The 21,648-nt window shown below is 40.5% G+C and overlaps 1 protein-coding gene and 1 non-coding gene across 2 annotated transcripts in view; both read left to right on the top strand.

Annotated features, from left to right (window-relative positions):
- Nucleotides 1-3,649: 3,649 nt before the first annotated feature.
- Nucleotides 3,650-21,648, top strand: part of LOC132352949 (uncharacterized) — a 48,744-nt gene continuing 30,745 nt past the window's right edge. The window contains exon 1 of the mRNA XM_059903752.1: nt 3,650-4,006. Coding sequence (XP_059759735.1) covers nt 3,650-4,006 — 357 coding nt within the window. The remainder of the gene's footprint in view (nt 4,007-21,648) is intronic.
- On the top strand, nt 17,148-17,277 carry LOC132354404 (small nucleolar RNA SNORA11). Its single transcript, XR_009499272.1, has one exon. It is a non-coding gene; the product is annotated as a small nucleolar RNA SNORA11 (small nucleolar RNA).

Here is a 21,648-nt window from a genome sequence, read left to right as displayed (position 1 = left end):
ATTTTAGTTCTTTCTTTTTTTTTTTTTTTTATAATTTCTGTCTCCGTTAAACTTCTCATTTTGTGTGTTGTTTTTCTTCTTTTATTTATTATTTATTTATTTATTTATTTACTTATGGCTGTGTTGGGTCTTAGTTTCTGTGCGAGGGCTTTCTCCAGTTGCGGCAAGCGGGGGCCACTCTTCATCGCGGTGCGCGGGCCCCTCACTATTGCAGCCTCTCTTGTTGCGGAGCACAGGCTCCAGACGCGCAGGCTCAGTAATTGTGGCTCACAGGCCTAGTTGCTCTGCGGCATGTGGGCTCTTCCCAGACCAGAGCTCGAACCCGTGTCCCCTGCATTGGCAGGCAGATTCTCAACCACTGCGCCACCAGGGAAGCCTGTGTGTTGTTTTTCTGATTTCATTGAATTATCTTTCTTTGTTTTCATGTAGCTCACTGAGTTTCCTTAAAGCATCTATTTTGAATTCTTTATCATTCAATCCATAGATCTATATTTGTGAGGTAGGTTATTGGGAAATTATGTTGCTTTGGGGGTTTCATATTTCCTTGATTTTTCATATGTTCCTTGAAGAGTTGTTATCTTTGCATTTGAAAAAGCAGTAACCTCTGGCCTTTACTGTCTGGCTTTGGGAGACAATTTCTATCATCCTGGCTAGGGATTCTGAGAATTTCTCAGAACTTTTCTATGGATATAGCCACTCCACACTTCTTGTTCCCTTTTTTGGGGGGGCAGGGTGATTCTTAAGATTTGTATGCCTTCTTTTAATCCAACAAACTAGACCTTGTGCTGACAGCATCTGCTTTACTTTTCCTAAGGTAGTGGTGAATGTTCAAGTTTGTTTGCTTTCTCACAATCTTGCAGAGTTGGGCCAGCTTTCTGCATGTGCTCACAAGCTCTCTGCCAATGCTTGTACTTGCCACCTGAGGGACACACACAGGGAGCTGGTTACAAGGCAGAAGGTTATGTTGGTGAGGTGTGGGGAGTGTTGGGAATGCCTGTGGGCCAGCTGGGGGGATCTGCTGGCAAGGCCCCTCCAGAAGTTGGTGGCTGGTCCCTCTAATGGAGTCTGCAAAGAAGTTAGTAGGATTCGTCTCTCTTTGATGCATTCCAAGTCCTGCCTGCTGTGCTCCCAGCCTCTCCCCACTCTCAGCTGTGCAACCTACCTCAGTATTCTGGAAGGGGTGAGAAAGAAGTGGGCCTCTTTGGCAGTGTCCTGCACAGCTGGGGAAACTAGGCACTCACTCAGACACTCACTTGCTGCTCTGGAAGAAATTCCAGGCCTAGGGGGTCTCTTTTGCCACTGAGCTGTGTGCCTTGTGGGAGGGAAGACACAAATGAAGTAAAACTGCTTTTCTTGCCCTCTGTAATGTGTCCAATCTTGGATTTACTTTTTGCTCCAAGTATGTGCTAGAACTTCTCCACTGGACTCCTGGAATTCCACAAAGATACTCTCATTTGTGGGTGTTGTCAAAACCAGTGTTCTTTGAAGGAAAGATGGTAGAAAACTCCTATTTCACCATTTTGTTGCCGTCACTCTTGTGGTTTATTCCACTGAATGGTTTTGTATGTTGAACATCCCAGAATTCTGAGAATAAATCTCACTTGGTTGTGATGTATAAACCTGTCAATATGTTGCTAAATTTGGTTTGCTAGTATTTTGTGAAGGATATTTGGATCTTAATATATCAATGGAAGGAAGGAATGCAACGTATGGCAGTTAAGACGGAAGAACAAAAATTTAAGTTAGAAAGTTGAAAGAACAGTTTTACATATTGTTATTTCATATTTTGACAATTATCAATGAAAGAGAAAATGAACTTGACATTGCACACCTGTGAAAAATTATAATTAAATATTTTACAAATGTGATAGAACAGTTTGAATTGCACTTTCCCTCAAAAGAAGATCCTCGTATAGGAAAATCATGGATCTGGAATCAATTTCTTTCATTGAAAGACATTTTAGGGGACTTCCCTGGTGGTCCAGTGGTTAAGAATCCGCCTTCCAATGCAAGGAACGCAAGTTCCATCCCTGATGGGGGAACTAGGATCCCACATGCTGCGGGGCAACTAAGCCTGCACGCCGTAACTAGAGAGTCTGTGTGCTGCAACTACAGAGCCCACACGCTCTGGAGCCTGTGTGCCACAACTACAGAGCTCGCGCGCCGCAACTACCGAGCCTGCGCACTCTGGAGCCTGCGTGCCACAACCAGAGAGAAGCCTGGGTGCCGCAGCTAAGACCCGATGCAGACCAAAAAAAAAAAATTAATTAATTAAAAAAGAAAAAGAAAGACATTTTAAATTCTAACCATTACTATATGGGGTAAATTGTCAGACCTACCTACTTATGAGGATTGAATATGAATTTTGAAAATACATCATCAGTTCATTTTGGATAAAGGTCAAGAATGAACCACGAATTTACTGAAATTGCTTTAAAATCTATTCTTCCATCACCATTAACATACCTCCATAAGATAGTTTTCCTGCCTTGAGATGGTTTAGACATAAATTTTTCCCTGCAAGTGGTGCTTTTACCAATCCAACCTGATTTAGATAAATAACTAAACAAGAAACAATCTTATTTGTCACACTGAAAGCTTTAAATATTTATATACATTGTTTTCATTGAAAGTGTGCTTACAGGCTTTAATATGTAGAATAGAGATTTCACTAATACCTTTGCTTTCCTTAAAATTGTAGAACAGATACCAGTGCAGCAGCCATTGTATGTAATAAATGCTGATTGGCAAATTTTGTCAGAATAAAGTGTAATTTCTTAAATTATTTTCTTTGTTCCAATTGCTTTTTTTTATATTTAAATTTATTTATTTTTGGCTGCGTTGGGTCTTCGTTGCTGTGCGCGGGCTTTCTCTAGTTGTAGCGAGCTGGGGCTACCCTGCGCTGTGGTGCGTGGGCTTCTGATTGCGGTTTCTTCTCTTGTTGCAGGGCACAGGCTCGAGGCGCGGGGGCTTCAGTAGTTGTGGCACGTGGCTCGGCAGTTGTGGCTCATGGCTTCTAGAGCGCAGGCTCAGTAGCTGTGGCGCAGGGGCTTAGTTGCTCCGTGGCATGTGGGATCTTCCCGGACCAGGGATCGAACCCGTGTCCCCTGCATTGGCAGGCGGATTCTTAACCACTGCGCCCAGGGAAGTCCCGGAGTAATATATTTTATCTTAAAAGTAAATGATGAAATAAAAAAAGAACTGGTCTTTCATCAGGGACAGTAAGTAGCACTGGTCTAAACAGCTAGTCTGTGCTCCTTGAGGGCAGACATTGCATTCTATTTTAATTTGCCTAATAGTGGGCCTTAGGCAACTATTTATTAAATAAATGAATTTTCAATCTCCAACGTTGGGTCCAGGGCGTTAATATATAAAATCCCTACTACAATTCCGCAATGATTAGACTCGCTAACATTTACTGAAGTTTATCAAACGGCAGCATCTGAGCCAAGCGCTTTACTTCCCAGCGCCTTTTTCACTCTCATGTTCTCCTTCCTCTGGGGGAGGGGGTGGGCTCAGCACCACGACTCGCCCTGTCTGTGCATTAGTTGGTCGAGCCCGACGCCCGTTACTGCCGAGTCCCGGCCAAGCCACGCCTCCACGCCGTTCGTCTGGCCCAGAGAGGGCGTGTCCATCGTCCCTCCGGACGATGCAGTCGGTCTCCTCTCGTGAGACTCGGTACGCCCTAAAGGACAGGAGCGGTGTGGGTGGGAGCGTGTTCCGCGGTCCCGCGGAGCCGGCGCACGCCGCGCCCCGCCCCCTCGGCACGCAGGCTCTGCGCGAACTCGCGCACGCGCGCGCGCACTCTTCAGAGCCTCACTCTGGCCAGCGGGGATCAACGGGCGGAGGCTGGGCTGCTGAAGTACGAGGGGCGGAGCCCGGGCCGCCGCCGCCGCCACCGCCGCCGCCGCCGCCGCCGCCGCTGCCGCCAGAGAGGAGCATGTCTGCAACTCGAGCCAAGAAAGTGAAGATGGCCACCAAATCATGCCCCGAGTGCGACCAACAGGTGGGCGCCGGGGGCCGAGCACCGGGCACACGGGCCGGTGGGGCGGGTGCGCGCGGGCGGGCGTCCGTTGCCGGCGGCCGTTGGCTGTGGAGAGGCCGCCTTGCCGGGGTCCCAGCGGCTGAGCGTGTGGGCCGGCCCTCGAGCTCTGGCCACGATGGGAGCCCGGAACCGGCCGGGTAGAGCCGAGGGGTTGCGGGGGAAGCGCCCGGGGCCGCGGCCCGGCCGGTGCCCACCTGGCGGCGGTCAGACGGGCGAGTATCTTTCCCTGTGGCCAGCCGCGTGAGAGGGGGCGTGGATTTATCGTGAGCTGACGGGGCGCCCTGTCCGGACCCTCCCCGAATCGCCTGTCCGGCTCCGGTGACAGCGGCAGGAGTGTGGGGCAGCAGCCCAAGTGGACGAGTTCGGTCCCTCAGCCCCCTCCTGCCCCGAAGAGAATGCCCGATGTGCCGACTCCGAGTCCGGGCTCCTGGCTCCGAAATCCGCCTTCTGCCAGGCAGGGTTGCTTTGTTCCCGTTTCAGATGTGTACGGTGGACCCCCAAAACTGTCCCCCCGCGACCTGGGCGGATGCTTAAATGTGACGGAAAGGCCCGCAGTGTAATGATGTTTTCCTCTTAGACTTAAGTAAATTGGTGATCTTTATGCTTTTTAATAATTTTCATAACCCCAATAGTCATTAATTTGGTCTAATTTTTAGTAGAACACTTTTAAATACTGTCTCCGTTAAAGTCCTATTTTTCTAGGTGCTCCCCTCTTAATATGCTGTATATTCTTGTTAACTTTTTAAAAGATGAATTTACCTTTCTTACCTTATGTGGTTTCTTGAACTTCTAATATCTGCTTTCTAAACTAAATTCACTAGGTCATGCAATGGCTTTATGACCACTAGTGGCCTGGGGTTCAGATAGACATTCAAACTTAAAAGGGTTCAGCTATGGGGACTTACTGGTGGTCCAGTGGTAAAGAACCCGCCATACAATGCAGGGGACGAGGGTTCGAACCCTGGTCTGGGAACTAAGATCCCACATGCCGCGGGGCAACTAAGCCCGCGTGCCACAACTGTTGAGCTCTGGCGCCTCAATGAGAGAACCCGCATGTCACAATTAGAGAGAAGCCCGCGTGCCGCAACTAGAGAGAAACACGAGGAGAGTGTGCGCCGTAATGGAAGGATCCTGCATGCCTCAGCAAAGATCCCATGTGCTGCAACTAAGACCCGACGCAGCCAAAAAAAGGAAAATAAATAAATAAAATAAATATTAAAAAAAAGGGGGAGCTTAGCTATGACAGTAAACACTGCATGTGATCAACACAGCATCAGAACAGCATCTAATGACAGCTCAGGTGTAAAGAAAAACAACCATGCAGGTGGTTGCAAGAGCTACCATGGCTTAGAAATTTCATGCTTCTTAGCCCATGAGCAAGGCCTTAGCTTCCAAGGTTTTGCAGAGAATGGCATGATTATACTGTACTTAGGGAGCCCAAAGCTGTGGCTTCTCACCAGGTGCCTTCCAGTCCAGATACCAACAAGGGGTCATTTTTACCCTAGGCAGTATTGCCTAGTAATGTAATAGAGCCGGCAGTGCAGAGCTCTTAGCACTCCGCCCTTGCTGCCCGCTGTTACTCCCCCCACCCCGTTACCTGGCAACGTTACCGGGAGACCGTTAACGCTGTATGGTCAGAGCGGTGTTAGAGGTCCTGCTCAGCCATTGGTCGGTGCTACAGTGGGCCCCATTCAGCCCTTGGTCTGCATCGCAGTGGGCCCCTCCCCCAAACGAGCAACTGTCAATGAGCTCCTTGTTGGCCCATTCAGCCAACAGTCAGCAGTGCAGTGGTCGTCAGGCGGAGAGTGAGGTAAGAGGCGGATCCCAGCCTTCTCACCGGGCCCTCCAGCTCACCCAGCCTCGAGCCAGTGACTGAGTTGGGGGGCTCAGGGAACAGGCTGGGGGCTGTGTCCTGCAGGGCTCCAGAGCCCTTGCCAAGACCGCCCACTGGCCGGGTGCAGGCCTTGAGGCGGCGGTGAACCTCTCCCCCATACCTGCCTCTGCGACCTAATGGCAGCAGCAGTCTGCATGGGAAGCAGTTTTCGGAACCTGGCCCCCGCTGTTTGGGTGGCCTGAGGAGCCTAAGGGCCAGTTGGGTCCTGGGCGCCTGGCTCCTTAAGCAGTGACAGCTGGGCACGGTCTGGGGACCAGGTCCTGAGGGATCCATCAACTGAGATCTGCCTCTTCAGCCAGGCCTGGGCACTGGTGGGAAGACCCACACTGGGTGCTGGACGAATGCTCTGGGGCAGGGTAACCAGTGCCCCTGGAGACACCCCCTTCTCTTAGCTAGGCCTGGACCTCGGAGGGTGAGAGTCGTGCCTTGGGACCTTCCCTTTTCTTGTCAGAATAGAGAGTAACATTTGTTTGGTAGAGATTTACAGGAACATCATTTCCTGACCATGACCTGACCTCAGATAAAGGATCTGACACCAAGAAGTTTGCAACAACTAACAGTACCCCTCCCTCACCTTTCCTGTAAGAGGGCTTTGCTGAAAGCTTTCAGGGAGTTTGGGGTTTTTAAGGCATGAGCCACCCATCTCCTTGCATGGCCCTGCAGTAAACCTTTCTCTGTTCCAAACTCATGTTTTGGTACTGTTTGGCCTCTGTGCGTCGGGCACATGGACTTGCGTTTTGGTAACAGTAACACTGCTGCCATTACATCTTTATCAAGTTGACAGGGTCAGAGTGATAGAAGGTTAACCAAAGGTATTTTTTCTCAAGATGGAGTTTTGTTAACCCTTTATTAATGTGTCATACATAACCCAATGAAAAAAATTTTTTTTACTGACTCCTACATGTATAATATTTGATTATTATTAACCAGAAAAAGGAGAAGTTCATTTAAAGCTCTGTCAATTAAAACCATTTGTAAGACATGTTTTATGCCAAAATGCAGACCTTAATGTGTATTTCTTTTCAAAATAATTACCTTTCCTTTTACTTTCCCTGTCTCAGCAAGAGAAATTTACTGCCTCTACTTTCTCTCAGCATTGTTTTCAGTTTTGTACATATTTTGTTAAATTTATCTCTATGAATTTAATTTTTTGGATGCTACTGTAAGTGGAATTGTTTTAAAATTTTCATTTTATCAGTGTTCATTAATTATATATAGGAATACAATTGTTTTTTTATTGTGGTAAAAACATAAAATTCACCATGTAAACCATTTTAAAGTATATATATATATATTTCAGTGGCATTAATACATTCACAGTGTGGTACAACCATCACCACTATCTAGTTCCAGAACATTTTCATCATTCCAAAAAGAGGACCTGTTTTCATTAAGTAGTCACTCCCTGATTCACCCTCCCTCTAGCCCCTAGTAACTACTAATTTGTTTTCTGTTTCAATGGAGTAGTCATGCAATATGTGTCCTTTGATATCTGACTTCTTTTGTTTAGCTTATCCATGTTGTATCATATATCAGTACTTCATTCCTTTTTATGCCCAAATGACATTCCATTGTGTGGATGTATCCCATTTTGTTAGTCCATTCATTAGTTGATGAACATTTTGGTAGTTTCCACCTTTTGGTTATTGTGAATAGTACTGCTATGAATATTCATGTACAAGTTTTTCTTGTGTGTGTGTGTGTTTAATATATTCTATTTACTACTCAATTTTTGTTTATCGGCCATACCGCGTGGCTCGCGGGATCTCAGTTCCCCAACCAGGGATTGAACCCAGGCCATGGCAGTGAAAGTGCTGACTCCTAACCAGTAGACCACTAGGGAACTCCCACAAGTTTTTGTTTTAATATCTGTTTTCATTTATTATATTCCCACGAGTGGAACTGCATGGTCATATTGTAATTCTGTGTTTAGCTTATTGAGGAATTGTCAAACTGTTGTCCACAGGAGTTGTGCATTTTACATTCCCACCAACATTGTATGAAGGTTCTAATTTTCCCATATCCTCACCCACACTTGTTATTTTTTGTTTTTAAAAGAGTTAGTATAGTTTGACACCAAAGAAAAAAAAGAAAAGAAAATTCTCATGTTTGAAAAGCTTTAAGCTGCATTGTTGGCTCTTTATAACCATGACCAAACCTGTCAGTTTCTCAGCGGAGAGCATGCTGGGAGGATGGAGGAGAAAAATGGACATGATGATATCTTCCTAGTTCTGGAGGGTCCTCTGGAATGTAATTTCCTAGAGCTTGTTATTAATTAATTCAACAAATATTTATTAAGCACATGCTGTGTCAGAGACTGTTCTAGTTCAGGAAGTAAAACAGTGAATAAGAGAGACAAATAGCCCTTCCTCCTGTGGGGCGGGGGGAATTAGAATAGTCATCCTAGAGCATGTGAAGTGGGATATCATTGTGGTTTTGATTTGCATTTCCCTAATAATTAAAGGCATTAAACATCTTTTCATGTGCTTCTTGGTCATTTATATATATTCCTTGGAGAAATATCTATTCAGGTTCGTTGCCCATTTTTAAAAAAAATATTTAATTAATTAATTAATTTATTTATTGGCTGCATTGTGTCTTAGTTGCTGCATGTGGGCTCTTTGTTACGGTACAGTCTTCTCTCTAATTGTGGCCCGCGGGCTCCAGAGCACGTGGGCTCTGTAGTTGTGCCGCATGGGCTTAGTTGCCACGAAGCACGGGGATCTTAGTTCCCCGACCAACTATCAAACCTGCATCCGCTGCATTGGAAGGCGGATTCTTAACCACTGGACCACCAGGGAAGTCCCTCGTTGCCTATTTTTGAGTTGTTAATTGCATTGTTTTTATTGTTTGAGTTCTAAGAGGTTTTGTATATCCTGGGTACTAAACCCTTATCAGATATATGATTTGCAAATATTTGCAAAAACCCATTGATAGTGGTGCCCTTTGATGCACAAAAGTTTTTCATTTTGATGTAGTCCAATATGTCTGTTTTTTCTTTTGTTGCTTGTGCTTTTGGTGTCATAACTAAGAAACTATTGCCCGACCCAAGGTTATAATGATTTACCCATTTTCTCATCTAAGAGTTGTATAGTTTTAGTTGTTATATATATTCCTTGATTCATTTTGAGTTAATTTTTGTATATGGTGTGAGGTAAGGGTTCAGCTTCATTCTTTTGTATGTGGCTATCCCACTGTTCCAGCTCCTTTAGTTGAAGAGACTGTTTTTTCCTCATTGAGTGGTCTTGGCACCATTGTTGAAAGTCAGTTGACAATAGATTGATGGGTGTATTTCTGGACTCTTAATTCTGCTCCATTGATCTATATGTCTGTTATGCCAGCACTACACTGTTTTGTTTAGTTTTTCTTTTCTCATGGATACACAGGCTTCTTTTAAAGACTTAAAAAAAAACAATTGAAGTATAGCTGATTTACAATGTTGTGTTAGTTTCAGGGGTACAGCAAAGTGATTCATATACATATATATATCCTTTTTCAGTTTTTTTTCCATTATATGTTATTAAAAGATATTGAATATAGTTCCCTGTGTTATACGGTAGGTCCTTGTTGTTTATCTGTTTTATATATAGTAATGTGTATCTGTTAATTCCAAACTCCTAATTTATCCCCCTTCCCCTTTTGGTAACCATAAGTTTGTTTTCTATGTCTGTGAGTTTGTTTCTGTTCTGTAAATAAGTTCATTTTGTATCATTTTTTAAGATTCCATATATAAGTGATATCATATAGTATTTGTCTTTCTCTGTCTGACTTACTTCACTTAGTATGATAATCTCTGGGTCCATCCATGTTGCTGCAAATGGTATTATTTCATTCCTTTTTGGAATGAGTAATATTCCAGGGTGTGTGTGTATGTATATGTGTGTATGTATATATATATCACATCCTTTTTATCCATTCATCTGTTGATGGATACTTAGGTTGCTTCCATGTTTTGGCTATTGTAAATAGTGCTGCTATAAACATAGGAGTGCATGTATCTTTTCAAATTATACTTTTGTCTAGGTATATGCCCATAAGTGGGATTGCTGGATCATATGGTAACTCTATTTTAGTTTTTGAGGAACTTCCACACTATTTTCCATAGTGGCTGCACCAATTTACATTCCCATCAACAGTGTAAGAGGGGTCCCTTTTCTTCACACCCTCTCCAGCATTTATTTTTATTTGTTTATTTATTTTTAAATAAATTTATTTTTATATATTTATTTATTCTTGGCTGCGTTGGGTCTTCATTGCTGCGCGCGGGCTTTCTTTAGTTGCGGCGAGCGGGGGCTACTCCTTGTTGCGGTGCGCGGGCTTCTCATTGCGGTGGCTTCTCTTGTGGAGCACGGGCTCTAGGTGTATGGGCTTTGGTAGTTCTGGTGCGTGGGCTTCAGTAGTTGTAGCTTGCGGGCTCTAGAGCGCAGGCTCAGTAGCTGTGGCGCATGGGCTTAGTCACTCTGTGGTATGTGGGATTTTCCTGGACCAGGGCCCGAACCTGCATCCCCTGCATAGGCAGGCAGATTCTTAACCTCTGCGCCACCAGGGAAGCCCTCCAACATTTATTATTTGTAGACTTTTTAATGATAGCTATACTGACCAGTGTGAGGTGATATCTCGTACTTTTGATTTGCATTTCTCTAATAATTAGCAATGCTGAGCATCTTTTCAGGTGCCTATTGGCCATCTGTATATCTTCTTTGGAGAAGTGTCTAGTTAGGTCTTCTGCCCATTTATTGATTGGGTTGTTTGTTTTTTTTGATATTGAGCTGTAGGAGCTGTTTATATATTTTGGAAATTAAGCCCTTATCAGTCACATCATTTGCAAATATTTTCTCCCATTCTATAGGTCATCTTTTCATTTTGTTTACAGTTTTCTGTGCAAAAACTTATAAGTTTGATTAGGTCCCATTTGTTTATTTTTGCTTTTATTTCTATTGCCTTGGGAGACTGATCTAAGAAAGTGTTGCTATGATTTATGTCAGAGAATGTTTTGCCTTTGTTCTCTTCTAGGAGGTTTATGGTGTCATGTCTTATACATAAGTCTTTAAGCCATTTTGAGTTTACTTTTGTGTTTGGTGTGAGGGAGTGTTCTAACTTCACTGATTTACATGCAGCTGTCCAGCTTTCCCTACACTACTTGCAGAAGAGACTGCCTTTTCTACATTGTATATTCTTGTCTTCTTTGTCCAAGATTAATTTTAAAGACTTTTAAAAAATTGAGATGTAATTAAATGAGTGGTTACCAGTGGGGAAAAAGAAGGGGGGATGAGTGATACAGGGGTAGGGGATTAAGAAGTACAAACTATCATGTATAAATAAGCTACAAGGATATATTGTACAACACAGGGAATATAGCCAATATTTTATAATAACTATAAATGGAGTATAATCTTTAAAAATTTTGTATCACTGTATTATACACCTGTAGCATATAATATTGCACATCAACTATACATCAATTTTTAAAATTAAGGTATAATTATATATTATATGCATAATTATATATTACATACATAATTATTAATTTAATATATGACTGAGGAGAAAATATTTGCAAATGGTGTGACCGACAAGGGCTCAATTTCCAAAATATACAAACAGCTCATACAACTCAATAACAACAACAACAAAAAACACAGTTGAAAAATGAGCAGAAGGGCCTCCCATCAAGCCTCTTAGATAGCCTCAACCACCAGAGGGCAGACAGCAGAAGCAAGAAAAACGATAATCCTGCAGCCTGTGGAACAAAAACCACATTCACAGAACGATAGACAAGATGAAAAGGCAGAGGGCTACATACCAGGTGAAGGAACAAGATAAAACCCCAGAAAAACAACTAAATGAGGTGGAGATAGGCAACCTTCCAGAAAAAGAATTCAGAATAATGATAGTGAAGATGATCCAGGACCTCGGAGTAAGAATGGAGGCAAAGATCGAGAAGATGCAAGAAATGTTTAACAAAGACCTAGAAGAATTAAAGAACAAACAAACAGAGATAAACAATACAATAACTGAAATGAAAAGTACAGTAGAAGGAATCAATAGCAGAATAACTGAGGCAGAAGAACGGATAAGTGACCTGGAAGACAGAATGGTGGAATTCACTGCTGCGGAACAGACTAAAGAAAAAAGAAAGAAAAGAAATGAAGACAGCCTAAGAGACCTCTGGGACAACATTAAACACAACAACATTCGCATTATAGGGGTCCCAGAAGGAGAAGAGAGAGAGAGGACCAGAGAAAATATTTGAAGAGATAATTGCTGAAAACTTCCCTAACATGGGAAAGGAAATAGCCACCCAAGTCCAGGCAGCGCAGCGAGTCCCATACAGGATAAACCCAAGGAGAAACACGCCGAGACACATAGTAATCAAATTGGCAAAAATTAAAGACAAAGAAAAATTATTGAAAGCAGCAAGGGAATAACGACAAATAACATACAAGGGAACTCCCATAAGGTTAACAGCTGATTTCTCAGCAGAAACTCTACAAGCCAGAAGGGAGTGGCATGATATACTTAAAGTGATGAAAGGGAAGAACCTACAACCAAGATTACTCTACCTGGCAAGGATCTCATTCAGATTTGATGGAGAAATCAAAAGCTTTACAGACAAGCAAAAGCTAAGAGAATTCAGCACCACCAAAGCAGCTCTACAACAAATGCTAAAGGAACTTCTCTAAGTGGGAAACACAAGAGAAGAAAAGGACCTACAAAAACAAACCCAAAACAATTAAGAAAATGGTCATAGGAACATACATATCGATAATTACCTTAAACGTGAATGGATTAAATTCTCCAACCAAAAGACACAGGCTTGCTGAATGGATACAAAGACAAGACCCATATATATGCTGTCTACAAGAGACCCACTTCAGATCTAGGGACACATACAGACTGAAAGTGCGGGGATGGAAAAAGATATTCCATGCAAATGGAAATCAAAAGAAAACTGGAGTAGCTATACTCATATCAGATAAAATAGACTTTAAAATAAAGAATGTTACAAGAGACAAGGAAGGACACTACATAATGATCAAGGGATCAATCCAAGAAGAAGATATAACAATTATAAATATATATGCACCCAACATAGGAGCACCTCAATACATAAAGCAACTGCTAACAGCTATAAAAGAGGAAATAGACAGTAACACAATAATAGTGGGGGACTTTAACACCTCACTTACACCAATGGACAGATCATCCAAAATGAAAATAAGGAAACAGAAGCTTTAAATGATACAATAGACCAGATAGATTTAATTGATATTTATAGGACATTCCATCCAAATACAGCAGATTACACTTTCTTCTCAAGTGCGCACGGAACATTCTCCAGGATAGATCACATCTTGGGTCACAAATCAAGCCTCAGTAAATTTAAGAAAATCGAAATCATATCAAGCATCTTTTCTGACCACAACGCTATGAGATTAGAAATCAATTACAGGGAAAAAAACGTAAAAAACACAAACACATGGAGGCTAAACAATATGTTACGAAATAACCAAGAGATCACTGAAGAAATCAAAGAGGAAATCAAAAAATACCTAGAGACAAATGACAATGAAAACACGACAATCCAAAACCTATGGGATGCAGTAAAAGCAGTTCTAAGAGGTAAGTTTATAGCTATACAAGCCTACCTAAAGAAACAAGAAAAATCTCAAGTAAATAATCTACCCTTACACCTAAAGGAACTAGAGAAAGAAGAACAAACAAAACCCAAAGTTAGCAGAAGGAAAGAAATCATAAAGATCAGAGCCAAAATAAATGAAATAGAAACAAAGAAAACAATAGCAAAGATCAATAAAACTAAAAGTTGGCTCTTTTAGAAGTTAAACAAAATTGATAAATCGTTAGCCAGATTCATCAAGAAAAAGAGGGAGGGAATCAATAAATAAATCAATAAAATTAGAAATGAAAAATGAGAAGTTACAACAGACACCGCAGAAATACAAAACATCCTAAGAGACTACTACAAGCAACTCTATGCCAATAAAATGGACAACCTGGAAGAAATGGACAAATTCTTAGAAAGTTATAACCTTCGGAGACTGAACCAGGAAGAAACAGAAAATATGAACAGACCAATCACAAGTAATGAAATTGAAACTGTGATTAAAAATCTTCCAACAAACAAAAGTCCAGGACCAGATGGCTTCACAGGTGAATTCTATCAAACATTTAGAGAAGAGCTAACACCCATCCTTCTCAAACTCTTCCAAAAAATTGCAGAGGAAGGAACACTCCCAAACTCATTCTATGAGGCCACCATAACCCTGATACCAAAACCAGACAAAGATACTACAAAAATAGAAAATTACAGACCAATATCACTGATGAATATAGATGCAAAAATCCTCAACAAAATACTGGCAACCAGAATCCAACAACACATTAAAAGGATCATACACCACGATCAAGTGGGATTTATCCCAGGGATGCAAAGATTCTTCAATATACGCAAATCAATCAATGTGATACACCATATTAACAAATTGAAGAATAAAAACCATATGATCATCTCAATAGATGCAGAAAAAGCTTTTGACAAAATTCAACACACATTTATGATAAAAACTCTCCAGAAAGTGGGCATAGAGGGAACTTTCCTCAACATAATAAAGGCCATATACGACAAACCCACAGCAAACATCATTCTCAATGGTGAAAAACTGAAAGCATTTCCTCTAAGATCAGGAACGAGACAAGGATGTCCACTCTCACCACTATTATTCAACATAGTTTTGGACGTCCTAGCCACGGCAATCAGAGAAGAAAAAGAAATAAAAGGAATACAAATTGGAAAAGAAGAAGTAAAACTGTCACTGTTTGCAGATTACATGATACTATACATAGAGAATCCTAAAAATGCCACTAGAAAACTACTAGAGCTAATCAATGAATTTGGTAAAGTTGCAGGATACAAAATTAATGCACAGAAATCTCTGCATTTCTATACACCAATGATGGAAAATCTGAAAGAGAAATTATGGAAACACTCCCATTTACCATTGCAACAAAAAGAATAAAATATCTAGAAATAAACCTACCTAGGGAGACAAAAGACCTGTATGCAGAAAACTATAAGACACTGATGAAAGAAATTAAAGATGATACCAACAGGTGGAGAGATATACCATGTTCTTGGATTGGAAGAATCAATATTGTGAAAATGACTATACTACCCAAAGCAATCTACAGATTCAATGCAATCCCTATCAAATTACCAATGGCATTTTTTATGGAACTAGAACAAATCATCTTAAAATTTGTATGGAGACACAAAAGATCCCGAATAGCCAAAGCAGTCTTGAGGGAAAAAAACCGAGCTGGAGGAATCAGACGCCCTGATTTCAGACTATACTACAAAGCTACAGTAATCAAGACAATATGGTACTGGCACAAAAACAGAAACATAGATCAGTGGAACAGGATAGAAAGCCCAGAGATAAACCCACGCACCTATGGTCAACTAATCTATGACAAAGGAGGCAAAGATATACAGTGGAGAAAAGACAGTCTCTTCAATAAGTGGTGCTGGGAAAACTGGACAGCTACATGTAAAAGAATGAAATTAGAATACTCCCTAACACCATACACAAAAATAAACTCAAAATGGATTCGAGACCTAAATGTAAGACCGGACACTATAAAACTCTTAGTGGAAAACATAGGAAGAATACTCTTTGACATCAATCACAGCAAGATCTTTTTTGATCCACCTCCTAGAGTAATGGAAATAAAAACAAAAATAAACAAATGGGACCTAATGAAACTTAAAAGCTTTTGCACAGCAAAGGAAACCATAAACAAGGTGAAAAGATAACCCTCAGAATGGGAGAAAATATTTGCAAATGAATCAACGGACAAAGGATTAATCTCCAAAATTTATAAACAGCTCATTCAGCTCAATATTAAAGAAACAAACAACCCAATCAAAAAATGGGCAGAAGGCCTAAATAGACATTTCTCCAAAGAAGACATACAGATGGCCAAGAAGTACATGAAAAGCTGCTCAACATCAGTAATTATTAGAGAAATGCAAATCAAAACTACAATGAGGTATCACCTCACAGCAGTTAGAATGGGCATCATCAGAAAATCTATAAACAACAAATGCGGGAGAGGATGTGGAGAAAAGGGAACCCTCTTGCACTGTTGATGGGAATGTAAATTGATACAGCCACTATGAAGAACAGTATGGAGGTTCCTTAAAAAACTAAAAATAGATTTACCATATGATCCAGCAATCCCACTACTGGGCATATACCCAGAGAAAACCATAATTCAAAAAGACACATGCACCCCAATGTTCAATGCAGCACTATTTACAATAGCCAGGTCATGGAAGCAACCTAAATGCCCATCGACAGACGAATGGATAAAGAAGTTGTTGTACATATATACAATGGAATATTACTCAGCCATGAAAAGGAAAGAAATTGAGTCATTTGCTGAGACGTGGATAGATCTAGAGACTGTCATACAGAGTGAAGTAAGTCAGAAAGAGAAAAACAAATATTGTATATTAACGCATGTATATGGAACCTAGAAAAATGGTACAGATGAGCCGGTTTGCAGGGCAGAGTTGAGACACAGATGTAGAGAACAGACATATGGACACCAAGGGGGGAAAACTGCGGTGGAGTGGGGATGGTGGTGTGCTGAATTGGGCGATTGGGATTGACATGTATACACTGATGTGTATAAAATTGATGACTAACAAGAACCTGCAGTATAAAAACAAACAAACAGAACAACTAATACTAAACTTTCATTGGGTTATTTGTATGGAAATATGTTAATGTAAATGTTTCAGACATTACATGAAATTTCTAAAAATCTTATATGTTCTGGTATAATGTTATAAGTCATGATTCTAGTTATTACTTTAAAATGTATATCTCAGAAAAAAAAAAGATTATGAGTTGAACCTGGATGATGGATACAGAAGAGTTCATTATACTGCTATTTTTGTTTATATTTTATTGTTTTTATTTTCTATAATGTTTTTAAAAATTAAAAAAAAAATGAGCAGAAGACCTAAATAGACATTTCTCTAAAGAAGACATACAGATGGCCAATAGGCACATGAAAAGATGCTCATCATTGCTAATTATTAGAGAAATGCAAATAAAAACTATAATGAAGTGTACCACCTCACACTGGTCTGAATGGCCATCATTAAAAAGTCTACCTGGGATGTGCTCAGAGCACAGGGCCTGAAGAAATGGCTTCTCTGTTTACAACAAACCTAAGAGGAATCTGGCTTCATTGTGACAAGAGGCACAAAACTTGTGGCCTTCCTGTGAACAAATACCCAACACCTGTCCCCCTGCACCTCCATGTGGCTGCTGGGCAGGACAGTGGGGCAGGGCTCGATACTGGAAGGAAAGCTACAGTATTTAGTGGGGGAGTTTGCCACCTAGAGCCTATCTGGTCCACACGTTGGGTGGGCTGTAAGTGGTGTTATAGACATAAAGGCTTTGAACCTCTCTTTTCAAGGAAAGAAAAGAAAAAGAAAAATAGATTCTATATGCCATTCTGGAAAAGGCAAGACTATGGAAACAATAAAAAGATCAGTGGTTGCCAGGAGTTTGCGGGGAGAGGGGAGATGAATACACAGAGTACAGAAGTTTTTATGAGCAGTGAAAATGCTTTGAATGACATTATAATGCTGGCTATATGTCATCATACTTTTGTCCAAACCCATAGAATGTGCAACACTATTCACTTCATTAAAGTGAACCCTCAGGTTAACTGTGGACTTTGGTGATTATCTGTCAATGCAGTTCATCCTTGGTGTTAAAAAAAAAGGTACCACTCTGTTGATAATGGCTATGCATGTGAGGGGAGGGGGTATTTGGGGGAATTTCTGTACCTTCCTGTCAATTTTGTTGTAAACCTAAAACTGCTTTAAAAAAAAGTCTCAAGAGAATTAACGCTCAGGGTAGAAGTTTTTGGCAAAACTTTTGTTTCACTTTTATATAAGTATATATATTATATGGTGTGTGTTTGTTGGATTGTGATGTAAAATTTTTTTTTAGATCAAAAAAGTTTGCAGGCCACCGTAGTTAAGTTATACTGGCAAATAAAAGCACAAATTAACCTCAAAAAAAATAATACAAATAATAAATGCTGGAGAGGGTGTGAAAAAAAGGAAACTCTCTTACACTGTTGCTGGGAATGTAAATTGGTGCAGCCACTACGGAAAACAGTGTGGAGGTTCCTCAAAAACTAAAAATAGAGTTACCATATGATCCAGCAATCCCATTTCAGGGCATATACCTAGACAAAACTATAATTTGAAAAGATACATGCACCCCTACATTTATAGCAGCACTATTTACAATAGCCAAGACATGGAAGCAACCTAAGTATCCATCGACAGATGAATGGATAAAGAAGATGTGGTATATATATACCATGGAATATTACTCATTCTAAAAAAGAATAAAATAATGCCATCTGCAGCAACATGGATGGACCTAGAGATTATAATACTAAGTGAAGTAAGTCGGAAGAGAAATACAAATACCATATGATACCTCTTATATGTGGAATCTAAAATACAATACAAATATACATATCTATGAAAGAAAAACAGACTTACAGACATAGAGAACAAACTTTTAGTTGCCAAGGGGTAGGGGGGCTGGGGGAGGGAAGGATTGGGAGTTTGGGATTAGCAGATGCAAACTGGTATATATAGAATGGATAAACAACAAGGTCCTCCTGTAGCACAGGGAACTATATTCAATATCCTGTGATAAACCGTAATGGAAGAGAATATGGGAAAGAATATATATATGTATAACTGAATCACTTTGCTGTACAGCATAAATTAACATAACATTGTAAATCAACTATACTTCAATAAAATATTTTAAAAATTAAGGTATAATTGATATAATGTTATATTAGTTATATGTATTAGTTATAGCATTATATTAGTTTCAGGTGTACAATATAATGAATTGATGTTTGTATATATTGTGAAATGATCACACAATAAGTCTTTGTTTATTTATTTATTTACAGCAGTTTTTGGTTCACAACAAAATTGAGAAGAGGGTACAGAGATTTTCCATATACCCTCTGCCCCCACACATGCATAGCCTCCCCCATATCAACATCCTCCACCAGACTGGTAAATTTGTTAAAATTGATAACCCTACATTGACACATCATTGTCATCTGAAGTCCATAGTTTACATTATGGTTCACTCTTGGTGGTGTACATTCCATGTGTGGACAAATACATAATGACATGTATCCACCATTACAGTATCACTGAGTATTTTCACTGCCCTAAAAATCCTCTGTGCTTTGCCTGTTCATCCCTCCCTCCCCTTCACCCCTGGGAACCACTGATCTGTTTACCATTTCCATAGTTTTGCCTTTTCCAGAATGTCATATAGTTGGAATCATGCAGTGTGTGACCTTTTCAGATTGGCTTCTTTCACTTAGTAATACACATTTAAGCTTCCTCCATGTCTTTTCAGGGCTGGATAGCCTTTTTTTTTTTTAAAGATTGACGTTTCTTTTTATTATTTATTTACTTATTTATTTACTTATTTATTTATTAATTATTTATGGCTGTGTTGGGTCTTCGTTTCTGTGCGAGGGCTTTCTCTAGTTGTGGCAAGCGGGGGCCACTCTTCATCGCGGAGCGCGGGCCTCTCATTATCGCGGCCTCTCTTGTTGCGGAGCACAGGCTCCAGACGCGCAGGCTCAGTAGCTGTGGCTCACGGGCCCAGTTGCTCCGCGGCATGTGGGATCTTCCCGGACCAGGGCTCGAACCCATGTCCCCTGCATTGGCAGGCAGATTCTCAACCACTGCGCCACCAGGGAAGCCCTAGCCTTTTTTTTTTTTTTACAAACACTGAATAATATTCCATTTTCTGGAAGTTCCACAGTTTATTTATCCATTTACCTACTGAGGGACATCTTGATTTCTTCCAAGTTTTGGCAATTATGAATTAAGCTGTTATAAACGTGTGCAGGTTTTTGTGTGGATATAAGTTTTCAACTCTTTCAGGTAAATATCAAGGAGCAAGATTGGTGGATTGTAAGATAACAGTATGTTTAGTCATGTAAGAAACTGCCAAACTGTCTTCCAAAGTGGCTGTGGCATTTTGCATTCCCACCAGCAATGAGAGTTCCTTTTGCTTCACATCCTTGTCAGATTTTGGTGTTGTCAGTGTTCCAGATTTTGGCCATTCTAATAAGTGTGTACTGGAATCTCATTGTTTTAGTTAGCATTTCCCTGATGACATATGATGTGGAGCATCTTTTCATATGCTTAAATGCTCTTGGTGACATGTCTTTTAAGGTCTTTGGCCCTTTAAAAAAAAATTGGGTTATTTTTCTTATTGTTGAGTTTTAAGAGTTTTTTGTATATTTTGGATAGCAGTCCTTTGTCAGATATGTCTCTTGCAAATCTTTTCTCCCAGTCTGTGGCTTGGTCTTTTCATTTTCTTGAAAGTATATTTTGCAGAGCAGAAAATTGTAATTTTAATGAAACCCAGCTTATCAGTTCTTTCTTTCATGATTGTACCTTTGGTGTCATATGTAAAAGGTAATCACCAAACACAAAGTCATCTAGATTTTCTCTTATGTTATCTTTTAGGAGTTTATAGTTTTGTGTTTTACATTTAGGTCTGTGATCCATTTTGAGTTAATTTTTGTGAAGGATGCAAGATCTGTGTCTAGATTCCATTTGTTGTTGTTGTTGTTTTCATGTGGGTGTCTAGTTGTTCTAACACCATTTGTTGAAAAGACCATCTTTGCTCCATTGTATTGCCTTTGCTTCTTTGTCAAAGTTCAGTTGACTGATTTATGTGTGTCTATTTCTAGGCCCTTTATTTCTGTTCCATTGATTTATTTGTTCTTTCACCAGTATCACACTGTCTTAGTTACTGTAGCTTTATAGTAAACCTCCAACTTTGTTCTTCTCCTTACATGTTGGGTTGGCTATTCTGGGTCTTTTGTCTCTACATGTAAAGTTTAGAATCTGTTTGTTGATATCCACAAAGTAACGTGATGGGCTTTTGATTGGGATTTCATTGACTCTTTAGATCAATTGGGAAGAACTGACATCTTGACAATATTGAGTCTATTTATCCATGAACATGGAATATCCGTATATTTTAGTTCTTTGATTTTGTTCATTATAGTTGTGTAGTTTTCCTAATATGGATCTTGTACAGTAAGTCCCCTACCTATGAACGAGTTCCGTTCCAAGAGTGTGTTCTGTTCTGAGAGTGTGTTTGAAAGTCTCATTTGTTCGTTAAGTCCAACAGAGTTAGCCTAGGTACCCAACTAACACAGTCAGCTATATAGTATTGTACTGTAATAGGTTGATAATACTTTTCACACAATAATACATAAAAAACAAACACAAAAAATAAAGAAAACATTTTAAAACTTACAGTACAGTACCTTGAAAAGTACAGTAGTGCAGTACAACAGCTGGCATACAGGGGCTTGTATTGAGTGAACAGGCGAGAAGGGTTACTGGCTGGAGGAGGGAGAGGAGGGGGGAGATGGTAGAGCTGAAGGATCGTCAGCAATAGGAGACAGAGTGCAAGCTGCAATTTCACTCACGCCTGACGGTGATGGCACAGGTTCTGGTTCTTTGCTGGATTCAATTCTATGTACCTTTTTGAAGAAACGATCCAGTGATGTCTGGGTAGTA

The sequence above is a fragment of the Balaenoptera ricei genome, chromosome 19 (genome assembly GCF_028023285.1).
Source record: "Balaenoptera ricei isolate mBalRic1 chromosome 19, mBalRic1.hap2, whole genome shotgun sequence".
Taxonomy (NCBI): domain Eukaryota; kingdom Metazoa; phylum Chordata; class Mammalia; order Artiodactyla; family Balaenopteridae; genus Balaenoptera; species Balaenoptera ricei.
The sequence above is the reverse complement of the archived record's forward strand: the minus strand, read 5'-3'. Positions and strand labels throughout refer to the sequence as shown.